Source organism: Belonocnema kinseyi, chromosome 5, assembly GCF_010883055.1.
Source record: "Belonocnema kinseyi isolate 2016_QV_RU_SX_M_011 chromosome 5, B_treatae_v1, whole genome shotgun sequence".
NCBI lineage: Eukaryota > Metazoa > Arthropoda > Insecta > Hymenoptera > Cynipidae > Belonocnema > Belonocnema kinseyi.
In genome coordinates, this window is record NC_046661.1 from 21,295,220 (window position 1) to 21,307,087 (window position 11,868).

General features: G+C 31.4%; 1 protein-coding gene across 5 annotated transcripts in view; it reads left to right on the plus strand.

The window, feature by feature from the left end:
* The window catches only part of LOC117173214 (neurogenic protein mastermind), a 758,065-nt gene that overhangs the window by 742,873 nt on the left and 3,324 nt on the right, over positions 1-11,868 (plus strand). For all 5 annotated transcript variants that reach the window (XM_033361664.1, XM_033361665.1, XM_033361668.1 and 2 more), the window contains exons 5-6: positions 11,221-11,523; positions 11,607-11,852. In XM_033361664.1, the coding sequence (XP_033217555.1) occupies positions 11,221-11,523; positions 11,607-11,852 (549 nt within the window). The remainder of the gene's footprint in view (positions 1-11,220; positions 11,524-11,606; positions 11,853-11,868) is intronic.

Below are 11,868 nucleotides of genomic sequence, written 5' to 3' on the forward strand. Positions count from 1 at the left end.
GGCGATTCTCATGATTTAACTACTTTATTAAAATTTTTATTTTTTTTATTTGAAGGTTCATCTCTTTCGTTGAAAATACATTTTTGAAACTGACAATTAATCATCTATGCCATTTTTGGTTAAAAATCATGTATTTTGTTACCAATTCATCTTTCTTTATATACACTAAATTGTTTTATGGAAAATTTATACTTTTTAATTAAAAATTAAAATTTTCGGTTGAATTATCAACTGTAAATATTTTTGGGTTGCAAAGTCGTTTTGTTGTAAATGCAACTATATTGTTAAAAATTAAAATCATAATTTTTGGGTGGAAAATTGGATTATTTACTTAAAGTTGAACTTTTGTAGATAATTGTTCTTTTTGACTTTAAAATTAAATATATTCGTTGAAAATTCATGTATTTTGTTTAAAATTTGTCTTTTTTGTAGATCATTAATTTTCTTCATCAAAAATTCATCTGATTGGTTGACCATTTAACAACTTTATTAAAAATTAATTTTTTTCTGTTAAAAATTATTTATCTTTATCTGAAAATGTAACTATTATATGATTGATTAAAAATTAATCGTATGTATTGGTTAAGTTGGAAAATCGTTTTTTTTTATAGAAAATTAATCTTCTAGGTAAAAAATTCACCATTTCCCTTGAAAATTTGAGAATTTTGTTGAAAATTCGTTTTTTTTCTTGTTCAATTCAATTTTTTAGCACAGTTTTTATCTGGAAATTAAACTATTCCATTTTTGGTTGAATCTTTATCCTGTACTTTATATTAGTTAAAACACCAATTATTTGATAGAAAATTAATTTATTTATTTTCGATTATGATTTTTTTTTTAATTGAAATAATTTCAAAGTAAAATGTTTTAAATTTAATTTAAGGTATTAAAAATTGAAAAATAATTGATTTTACAAGATGACTCTCAATCCGTTCAAAATTAAAGAATTAATAGGTATTATTATATAAAAGTATTTTCAATTATGACTTCAAATATTATTTCAGTCTAAAAATTTTTTATTTTTAACCCATTCAATTTGAAATTTTCTAATTAAAAAAAAGAAAATTTCGTTAATTATCAGAAATATTTGACCGTTCATTTAAAACAATCCATTACAAACAACTGTTAAAAACTATACAAATTTGACCAGAATGTTTCGAATTAGAAAGCCTTGAATTGTTAAATTTGTAATGAGCTAAATTTTAAGTTTGAACGCTACAATTTTAATTTTTTTAAATATTCAAAATTAATTTAAAACTTTAAATTATTTCAAATAATTTGAAGCACAATGTAGATTTTCGCAGATTAAAAAAAATTAAGCTTTTTGAGAATTGTAAAATATTTAAAAAGAATAACAAAAATTGTTGTGATTGCTAAGAAAATTGAAAATGATTTTTTATTTTGAAAAATTAATTTTAAGTGAGTATTTGAAAAGATTTTAAAAATTAAAAAAAAATCAGGACGATTTTAAGGCAATTTTTTTATTTTGCAGTTTTTTAATTTTAGGAAAAAAGCTAATTAACAAAATAAATCAAGCTTCAACCCAAAAGTTTACTTTTTAACAAAATAAATTAGTTTTCTACCAAATAACTGGTGTTTTAACTAATACAATGTACAGGATAATGTTTCAACCAAAAATGGAATGGTTCAAATTCCAGATAAAAACTGTGCTAAAAAATTGCGTTGAACAAGAAAAAAAAACGAATTTTCAACACAATTGTCAAATTTTCGAGGGAAAAGGTGAATTTTTTACCAAGATGATTAATGTTCTATAAAAAAAATAAAACGATTTTCCAACTTAACCAATATATACGATTAATTTTTAATCAATCATATAATAGTTACATTTTCAGATAAAGATAAATAATTTTTTAAAGAAAAAAATTAATTTTAAACAAAGTTGTTAAATTGTCAACCAATCAGATGAATTTTCGACCAAAAAAATTAATGATCTACAAAAGACAAATTTTAAACAAAATACATTAATTTTCAACGAATATATTTAATTTTAAAGTCAAAAAGAACAATTATCTACAAAAAGTTAAATTTTTTAAGCGAAAAATATGAGTTTTCAATCAAAGAGTTAAACTTTCAATCAAAGAGTTAAATTTTCAACCATAATTAAAATACCTTGTTAAAAAAACGTATTTTTTTAAAAGTAATTCAACTCTTAGTGAATTAATCGACTTTTAAACCCAAGAAGATGTACCAAACAAGGTCAATTTCCAACAAAATACATGAACTTTCAACGAAATTATTTAATTTTAAAGTCAAAAAGAGTATTATCTACGAAAAAGCTGAATTTTTAACCCAATTTAAAGACAAATAGTTAAATTTTCAACTATAATTATGAATCCTTAATAAGAAAGAATTAATTTTTTTACTAAGTAGTTCAACTTTAAGTGAATAATCGAATTTTCCACCCAAAAATTATGATTTTAATTTTTAACAATATAGTTGCATTTACAACAAAACGACTTTGCAACCCAAAAGTATTTACAGTTGATAATTCAACCGAAAATTTTAATTTTTAATTAAAAAGTATAAATTTTCCATAAAACAATTTAGTGTATACAAAGAAAGACGAATTTGTAACAAAATACATGAGTTTTTAACCAAAAATGGTATAGATTAATTGTCAGTTTCAAAAATGTATTTTCAACGAAAGAGATGAACCTTCAAATAAAAAAAATAAAAATTTTAATAAAGTAGTTAAATCATGAGAATCGCCAGCATCGAAATCTGGAAATATTAAAATCCCAATCTCTTGATTTTATTTCAAAGCAGATAAAGATATAAATAGAACCGCCGAAGTGTTCCGACGGGCAATCGTGCACCTTCGAGTTTTCAAATTCAGAAGAGGAGAAATGGGTTGCGCGCGCAACTCAGTCATTTACATCGTCTCCTACTATATCCACACGGACATAGCCCTGTCATAGGATTGGACCACATCTCGTTTCAGACCTGGGATCACTGGTTCCGCATAGTCCCACGTGCGCAGAAAATGGCGGCGTAAAGCGAGAGTGAAAGAGACGGGCAGATCTATTTATCGCTTTCACTCTCATGATTACAAAGAATGTAGATTCTCTGTCTCTTTCACATCTATGCTATTCTGCTTTGTGATTCTGTTGAGCTACACCTACAAGACGGCACCCTTAATAAAAAGGCAATTTACAGCTTTTATAAGCATTAAATAATAAATATTGTTAATTTTCAAATTAAACATTTCATGCCCCCACTAGGTACTCATGTTGCGCGCATGCGCGCGCCGAAAAATTTCGTCACAGGGTGATTGTAAACATGCTCACATTGTGCCACACCTTGTGCACGCACTTCAGTTACAATCACAAAATGTGAACGAACATGGTGAATTTTGGCGCTTAACATAAATGAATTAACATATGCCCTTAACATAAATGAAGGAGTGAAAGAAGCAAAGCAAGATTTATTACTCCGAAAATCTAAGGATAAATTTGAGTTGGCTTTCAAGAAATTTGACAGACGGAGACAACAAAACAGAAGAATGTTCGGTCGGTGATCATCATCATTAACAAAAAACATTCACTCTATATGAAGTTCTCGCGCCATTGCGGTAAAGGGTTATCTAGCGTTCACTTTTCGAGGGGTTCTACAGTCTCATAACATGATGGTTTCGGGTAAAATATCTTACATCCCCGTAGGGTTACACATTGCACATTGACTTCCCTGTGTAAAGACGTGTCTAACCCTACTTGTGATGTAATATACTATTATGTATTCAAATACTTGGAGTAAAGAAAAGAAAGTAAAGAAAATACCGGGCGGGCAGAGTTATTTAAAGTAGATGACCGTCGCTAACCCGACTCTCCCTTTTTAAATTTCTCTTCAAATTATTAACATTTTTTTTTAATTGATGAATTTTCTCATACTTACTTATAATTGTAACTTATATACTAATATACAATTTTCTAGTCGAATTAAAAAATGTTGTCTTTTTTGGCGTATTTCATTCCATTTACGAGAAACGTATTAATTCCAATTTTAAACATTAACAAAAAACGTTAGATACCGGAAATCATCGAAACGCGTAGATTCCTAATTATCATGTTTTAGGCTGTTAAGTATGAAATGTAAAAAAAATCCATTTCTAAATTTTAATCCGAAAGCTTAACAAAGGATCCCTGAGCGTCGGCTACTCTATTAGTCTATTGAGATAGCCTCTTTGCTTGTTATTTAAAATCGAATTATTATTTCAATTTCAGCTTCTCTGCTTGTTATTTATGATCGTATTTTTTGTCAATTTCGCAAAGGACATTTAAAAGCCTTCGAAGCATTTAAACGAACTACCTGGACCTTTAAATATATCTAACTGAGTTCCTGCGGAGAATTTCTCAGAGCTTCTCAGAGCCTTGAGAATCTTTAGTATATACTGTGAGATTTCTATCGGTTGAGTAGACGTATTATGAAAATTTGATGACTTTCCGCTTTTTCAAATCTTTCAAAACTGTAATGAAAAAATATATATATATATCTTGTTGATCAGCTTTCATCTTCATACTTTCAATATAACATTATTTAAAACTGTAATAATTTAAAATAAAATAATCTTAGATTGAAAGTCTATATCCAAACCTTAAAAATGGAACGTATTAAATTCCTGGAAAATTTGACCACCCCAGTTTTTGTTAAATGTCCATGTTTTGAGACACCCTGAATCCGAAAAACAGATTATTACGACTGTGTCTGTCTATATGTCAGTCTGTTTCCACAATAACTTAAAAAAAAATATATATTAGATTGGCCTTTGATACACTCGTTTAGTGCCCTAAACTCAAGTTCAAGTTCGTTAGCCAGCCATTTTCGATAAAAATTCAAAAAGTGGGCACATTTTGAATATTTTCGAAATCACTTTTTCCAAAATTCACTGTATGGTTATTCATAGTATTCAAAAAGACGAACAATTTATCCTAATGACTTTTTTTCATAAAACCAAAATTTTCCAGAGTTAAAGCATTTACAAAATTCCAAAAAACACACGAAAATGAACATTTTTCGCCAAATAACGCACGATATGAAAAAATGTTGGTTTTTGAATGTCCTGCAAGATTATCATAACACGTTTTTGAATTTTCTTGAAAAATCAAAAATTCAAATTTTGACTACTAGTACAAAATAATGAAAAATCCGAAAATTACATTTTGCGGCCAAACTATGCAAAATACGTTACAAGATAATTCGATAAAAAATGTGCATTTGAAAAAGATCTTCAAATTTGTTATCAATCACTTTTTGATGGGATGCGTTGGTTCGGTTTTAATCATGAAAAACATCATTAACAGTAAAAAAAAATCTGCCCGCTGCGTGGGCACATTCTCATCACAACTTTTGTCTTTTAATTTCTTTTTCGTCTCGTGTGTAGAGTTTCAAAAAAAAAAAAATTTTTGTTTTATGCTTTTTTTCCAATTAAAACCAAAAACAGAACTATCAGAAAATTATTTATGACAAATAAATCATTTTTACATTCTTATCAGAGAAGGTATTAGATTTGTGTACAATTTTAGCCCCCCCCCTCCCCTCAAGTTGTTGTCAAAAGGTCCACGTTTTGAGACCACCTGAATCCGAAAAACAGGTTTTCACGAATGTATTTGTATGTCTGCTTGTCTGTCTTCATGTCGGTCTGTCTGTGAGCAAGATAACTTTTGAAAAAATTATATTAGATTGGCCTTTCGTACACTCTTTTAGTGTCCAAATGCCAAGTTAAAAAATCTAAATGCCATGTTCGTTAGTCAGCCATTTTGGATAAAAATTCTAAAAGTGAGCTTATTTTGAAAATTGTTGAGACTTTATTTTGTCATGAGTCAAAAATTCTCTGTACACTTGTTCATAGTAATTGAAAAAAAAAATGTTAATTTTCGATAGCCCTACAAGATTATCATAACAACTTTTTGAATACAAAAATTTATTTTTTCGACACACGATAAAAAAAAGGTTGTTAATGTTTTTAATGCATTTTCACCAGAGAAAGTATTAGATTTGTGTAAAATTTGACCCCCCCCCCCCCAGTAGTTGTCAAATGTCTACGTTTGTCTGTCTGTCTATGAGCACAATAACTTTTGAAAAAAGCATTCTATTAGATTGGCCTTTGGTACACTCTAATAGTGTCCTAAACTAAGGGCCAAGTTCGTTAGCCAGTCTTTTTGAATAAAAATTCAAAAAGTGAACGCATTTTGAATATTTTTGAGGCCACTTTTTTGAAAATTCAAAAATTTTATGTCCGGATGTGTATAGTATTTAAAAAGTTGAACAATTTATCCTGATGACTTTTTTCATTAAACCAAAAATGACCACAGTTATAGCATTTACAAAATTAAAAAAAAACACATGAAAATATCTTGAAAAAAGGCACTCTATGAAAAAATGTTATGAATCAATATTTTATCACACTGATGTTCAAATCGGTTCCCTCACACCGCCCCTGTGGGTGGGGGTGGGGACAAGTTCAAAATCATAAATGGGAACCCCTATTTTTTATTGCATTTTCAAATTCTTTGGATACAAATGCGTATGATTTGTCTAAAACATTTTTCTTGTTTCGCGATAGATGGCGCTGTAATCAAAGAAATTCAATTTTTCTTCATTTTACTGTTACATTCGCACGATTACGATTCTGCAATACTTGAAATTAGTTTTAAAAGAAACTACTACTTTTAGCGTAACCCAGGAACAACGACGTGGACGTAGCAGTGTTCTGTTCCCTTCAGGGTGCTTGATTAACGTGAGTCCGCTCGCCTCTGACGATTCGAGATCCTCAGGGAATTATCTTTTAATTAAAGTAAGTGCTCAAACTGATGACCTTCGGCTTCAATGCACCTATTAATACGTAATTCAAATGAATTTACACTACGGATAAGTGTATATTCTTGAATTTCAGCACATGCACTTGTGATTCGGTCAATCATATTCTCACGTGTCGTTGGTTTTTCTTTGTACACTTTGTCTTTCAGATAGCCCCAAAAAAGAAATCTGGTGAAGTAAGATCTGGCGATCTTGCAGGCCAATTTATCGGACCGCCTCTGCCAATCCAGCGACCATTGAAATCACAATGAAGAACTTCTCGTGTTACCGCTCAAGTCTTAAAGCAATATTGGCATTTCATTCTCCAAAATTTCTTGATATTTCGGAACATTTAAGCTGCCTTCGACAATCTGGGGACCGATAAGTTTTTTGTACATTATTCTACAATCTACACCATACGTTGACAGTCCATGGACGCTGGTGTTCGACTTCACGAAGCCATTGCGGATTTTCAATACTTTAGTAGTGCATGTTGTGTCGATTAACTATTCCATGGTTCGTAAAAGAAGACTCGTCAGAGAATAATACATAACGAAAAAAGTTGGGATTTTGTTGTATTTGTTTACGTGCCCACTGACAAAAAGCTACTCGATTTTGGAAATCAACGCCGATACGGATGAAATTTATTACGTTTCAAAATTTTGCAAACATTTCTCTGAGACATTCCGGAATCACGAGCAATTTCTCGTGTACTAACGTGAGGATTATTGGCCACTGCAGCTAATTCAGCAATTTCATTATTTTGTCCAGTGACTGTTGATATACGGGTCTTCTTCTTAGGTTGAGCACTTCCATCGGTGGTAAATTTTGTAATAGTACGATAAAATGAAGCACGTGACCGAATTCTATTTGGAAAAAGCTGAGCGTAGAGATTGACAGCATTATCAAGATTTCTTCCAGCTTCTTCATACACCAGAACCATTTCAATTTTTTCTCGTATGGTTAGATACTCCATTGTAAAGTAATATTTGGAATAATCTTTGACCTAACTAAAATGAGTTTTGTCTTAAATTTATTTTTTCCAATTTACTGTATTTAAGGAAAGAAAAAAGTAAACACTTTCGTAATGTTTTGATAGCCTCCGCTGACCTCAATCTACAATAATGCCAGAGCTAAAATTTAGGAATATTCAGGAAACACTGTTAATGTTAACTTTATTTTTAACCGCCTTCAAAAAGATGGAGGATTTACCTATGTTCGTCGCGATGTATTTTTTTATGTACGAGTTCTTATTGCACTCGTTCAACGATTCTGTAGCGATTTAAAAAATTCTTTTTTTTTCCGTGGTCAGTCATGTCACAATAAAAATGGTGTATCTTTTATTGTTAATGTATTGCAGAATTGTAAGCGTGCATTCTCAGTAACAGTAAAATGAAGAAAAATTGAATTTCGTCAATTACAGCGCCATCTAACGCGAAACGAGAAAAATGTTTTAGACAAATCATACGCATTTTTATCCAAAGAATCCGAATATGTAATAAAAAATAGGGGTTCCCAGTTAAGATTTTCAAGATGCCCCCCACCCCATCCCCAGGGGGCGGTGTGAGGGAACCGATTTTAACATCAGTGTATGTACTTTTCAGAGTGATTAAATTTTGATTCATAACATTTTTTCATAGAGTAAGGCTGCTCACTAGACCGTATGTGTAAAGTTTAAAGTATACAAATAATATTGGAAATGATCAAAATCAATTGAAGGGAAAACGACAAAAGTTGCAATAAAATGTTTAATATCAATTTTCTTTTAAAGAATGCGCATTTTTTAAACGGAACAATGAAACTCCGTCCGTGTTAATAAAAATGCAAGTTATGAATTATAATAATATACATTTATGGGAATGATATACAAATTTCAGGGATAAACTCGTGGGCGAAACATGAGATATGTGATGAGAATGTGTTCGTTAAAGCCGAAGGAAATTAACAAAAGAGAATTCACAATGAGCAAATTACTTTTGTCGATGCTTTCACCTTTAGTTTAAAAATGTCTGTGCACAAAGATCGAGCGCGTAGCGCAAGGCAAAAACATTATCAAACGCGAAGCGCGAGATATATATATATTATCGAGCAGGAAGCGATCAATCTAGAATCTAATGTGTCTAATCGTCCCGAAAAATTGGAGGAGTTGGAAAAGGGGATACGCTCATCCCGAAATTTTGGGATGACCAGCGAAGCTTATAACAAATATTTGACTACTCATCCCAAATTTCGGGATAACGAGACACTTCGAATTTTAAATTAAAAACTTTAAAAAATTGAATATATCCCACTTTAAAGTATTTGATATTAAATAACCTGTAAATGAGGAATACTAAAAATTGTACACTTTTAAAGTTTTGGAAGCTATAAAAATTGAGCCTTTAATCTATAAATGTAAAGCTTTCAAAATCGAAAATAAAATTCTTTTTTCTTTTTATCTTTAATTGAGAGTTTTATATCTAGAGCCATGCAAATTTGGCAGATTATCTTAAAATCTCTGAATTCCTTGAAATCCTCCAATATTGTAAATTCCTTGAATTACTGAAGTTCCTCGAATTCGTTCAAAGCTCTAAAATCCCTGAAGTTCTGTAAATTCAACGAAAACCTTAGATTTTCGTAATTACTGAAATTCTCTGAATTTCTATAATTCGGAATTCTCAAAATGCCTTAAGTATTTTTAATCAGTTGCATTCTCTGAATGAATGGAAATCTCTGGATATCTTAAATTCTCCGAATTCGTTAAATTCTTTTAATTCCTGAAATTCGTTCAATTCCTTAAAATCTTAGACTTCTTTAACCCTTGCTTGCCACTGGGGGTCCATGTGGAACCCAGAAGTAGCACCTTTTCTAGCTGAAATTTGAGTATCTTAATTCAAGAGCAGCGGGTTTTAAGTCACAGTCGCTCATAGTTCATGAGTATATCTATCATTTGCGAACAATAGCAATACTTTAGGTAAGAACCTTCGAAATTGATTTTTTGGAGTGAATATTTTTTCAGTATATAATAGCTTAAAAATGATAAATCGTGTAAACTCTATTACGAACGATTTTTTTTAAACATGTAAATGTTTTAAACGCTATCATTATAGACATTTGCGTTCTACTGCTTGCTTGCTCTCTTTCTTTTTCTTCTTTCTCTCACGTGTAGCTATTAAAGTGTATAGTGTGCATGCTCTAATAAACCGATTTTTGATTGAAAATGCAAGAAACATCCAAGAAAAGTCCAAGAAGTTATAAAAAAAATTTCAAGTAAATCGATCGAGTAGTTTTGTTAACAATTTTCTACGCTGGGGTCCATATGGACCCCAAGTGGCAAGTCTGTTACTCAGCAAAAGTGTGACAAGCAAGGGTTAAATTATCTGAATTCCTCAAATTCTCAAAATGTCTTAAATTCTCTGAACTTTCTTAAATTTTCTCAAATCCTCAAATTTTCTGAAGTCTTTAAATTTCCTACATTACCAAAAATCCTTTAATATTCGGAATTCCTTGAATTCTCTGAATTCCCTAATTTTTCTGAATTCCTGAAAGTCCTTGAATTCTCAAAATCCCCTGAATTTCCTAAAGCTCTCAAATTCTGTGCATTCCTTAAATTCTTTGAATTCCTTAAATTCTCTGAATTCCTTAATTTTCCTGCAATTTTTTAATTTTATGGAATCTTTAAATTTTTTACATTCTCATTAATGCTTGAATATTCGGAATGGCTTGAATTTTCTATTCAAAATTCTCTGTTAAAAATAATAAAAGAATGCAAAAGGATTTGAAAGAGCTTAAAACCATTTTAAACAATTCAAAATAATGAAAATTCATTAAAAGCTTAATCTATGAAAAAGAAAAACAATTTGATTGAAAAATAAAACCATGCCTCTCAAGTTATTATGGTTTGAAGTGATTAAACTGTATAATTAGAAAATTTGTAGCAAAGTTACCTTTTTTATATTTGGATATTACTAATTGGCAATGCAATGTATTGAAATGAAAATTTTATTTTCTTCCGAATATGCACGGAGAGGGGAGGATCGGTAGTTCGTCATATGTCCCTTAGAGATGGTTTTTCAGATTGTCACGGTCTATCACGATTGGGGGGGGGGGGGTCAATTTTGACTATTTTCATCGTCACGGGCTGTTTGTATGAATTCACCCTAATAATCCCGAAAAAATATAAAATAAATTCACTTTGCTACTTCCTTTTTATTTAAATGTTACCAAATCGAGTTTGCCTAAAGCTGCTTGTCATTACTAGCTTGGCGAGCATTCTTTGTAATAAAATCTCATATGCAGAAGGTTACTGACTTTCTCAGTGCTGCCAATTATTAAGGTCCCGATAACTTAAACAATTCTGATGTCTTCAATTATTTTGCTACTTTCTGTATTTATTTATCTTATAAATTAATGAATTTATGTTTTCAGGTCCGATGATGAGGCCCCAAATGGCACAGCAGCAGCAGCAAACTTTGCACGCAGCAGGTGGTAATATGTACATGGGCGGTGGCGGAATGGCCGCGATAGGTGGGATGCATCAGATGCACCAAAGGCTGGGTTACCCGAGGACGAACAACCAGCGGCCGCCGAACGTCAGCGTCGGACCCTCAGATACATTGGGGAATAGTATTGCTGGTCGTGGTGCTCAGCAAGAGTGGCGGCATCTTCTTATGCAGCAGCAAAGCTTCCAGCCTCAGATGAGACCGCAGTTCAATCAACAGGGACACCAAAGTAAGTAGAATGCCAGTCGCAGAATGTGTAGAGGAAAATTCTTATTTGATTAAATCTGACCTAAGATCGTCCATTTTTTAAAGGTGGTTTCGGAATGGGAAACGCGGGTGGCCTGCAGATGAGTGCAGCTCAAATGCAGCATCAGCAGCAGCTCCTTCGATCTCAAAGTGGCAACATGGGAGGTACTGGAATGGCCAACAGTTCTCAAATGCAACAGTTGTTGTCGCAACAACATCAACAGCAGACCCTTGTTATGCAACAGAACAACAACCAGATGTCTATGCAGATGCAAATGTCGCAGTCGAGTTCTGTAAATAGTACGGGAACTGGTAAGTTTTTTTTGAA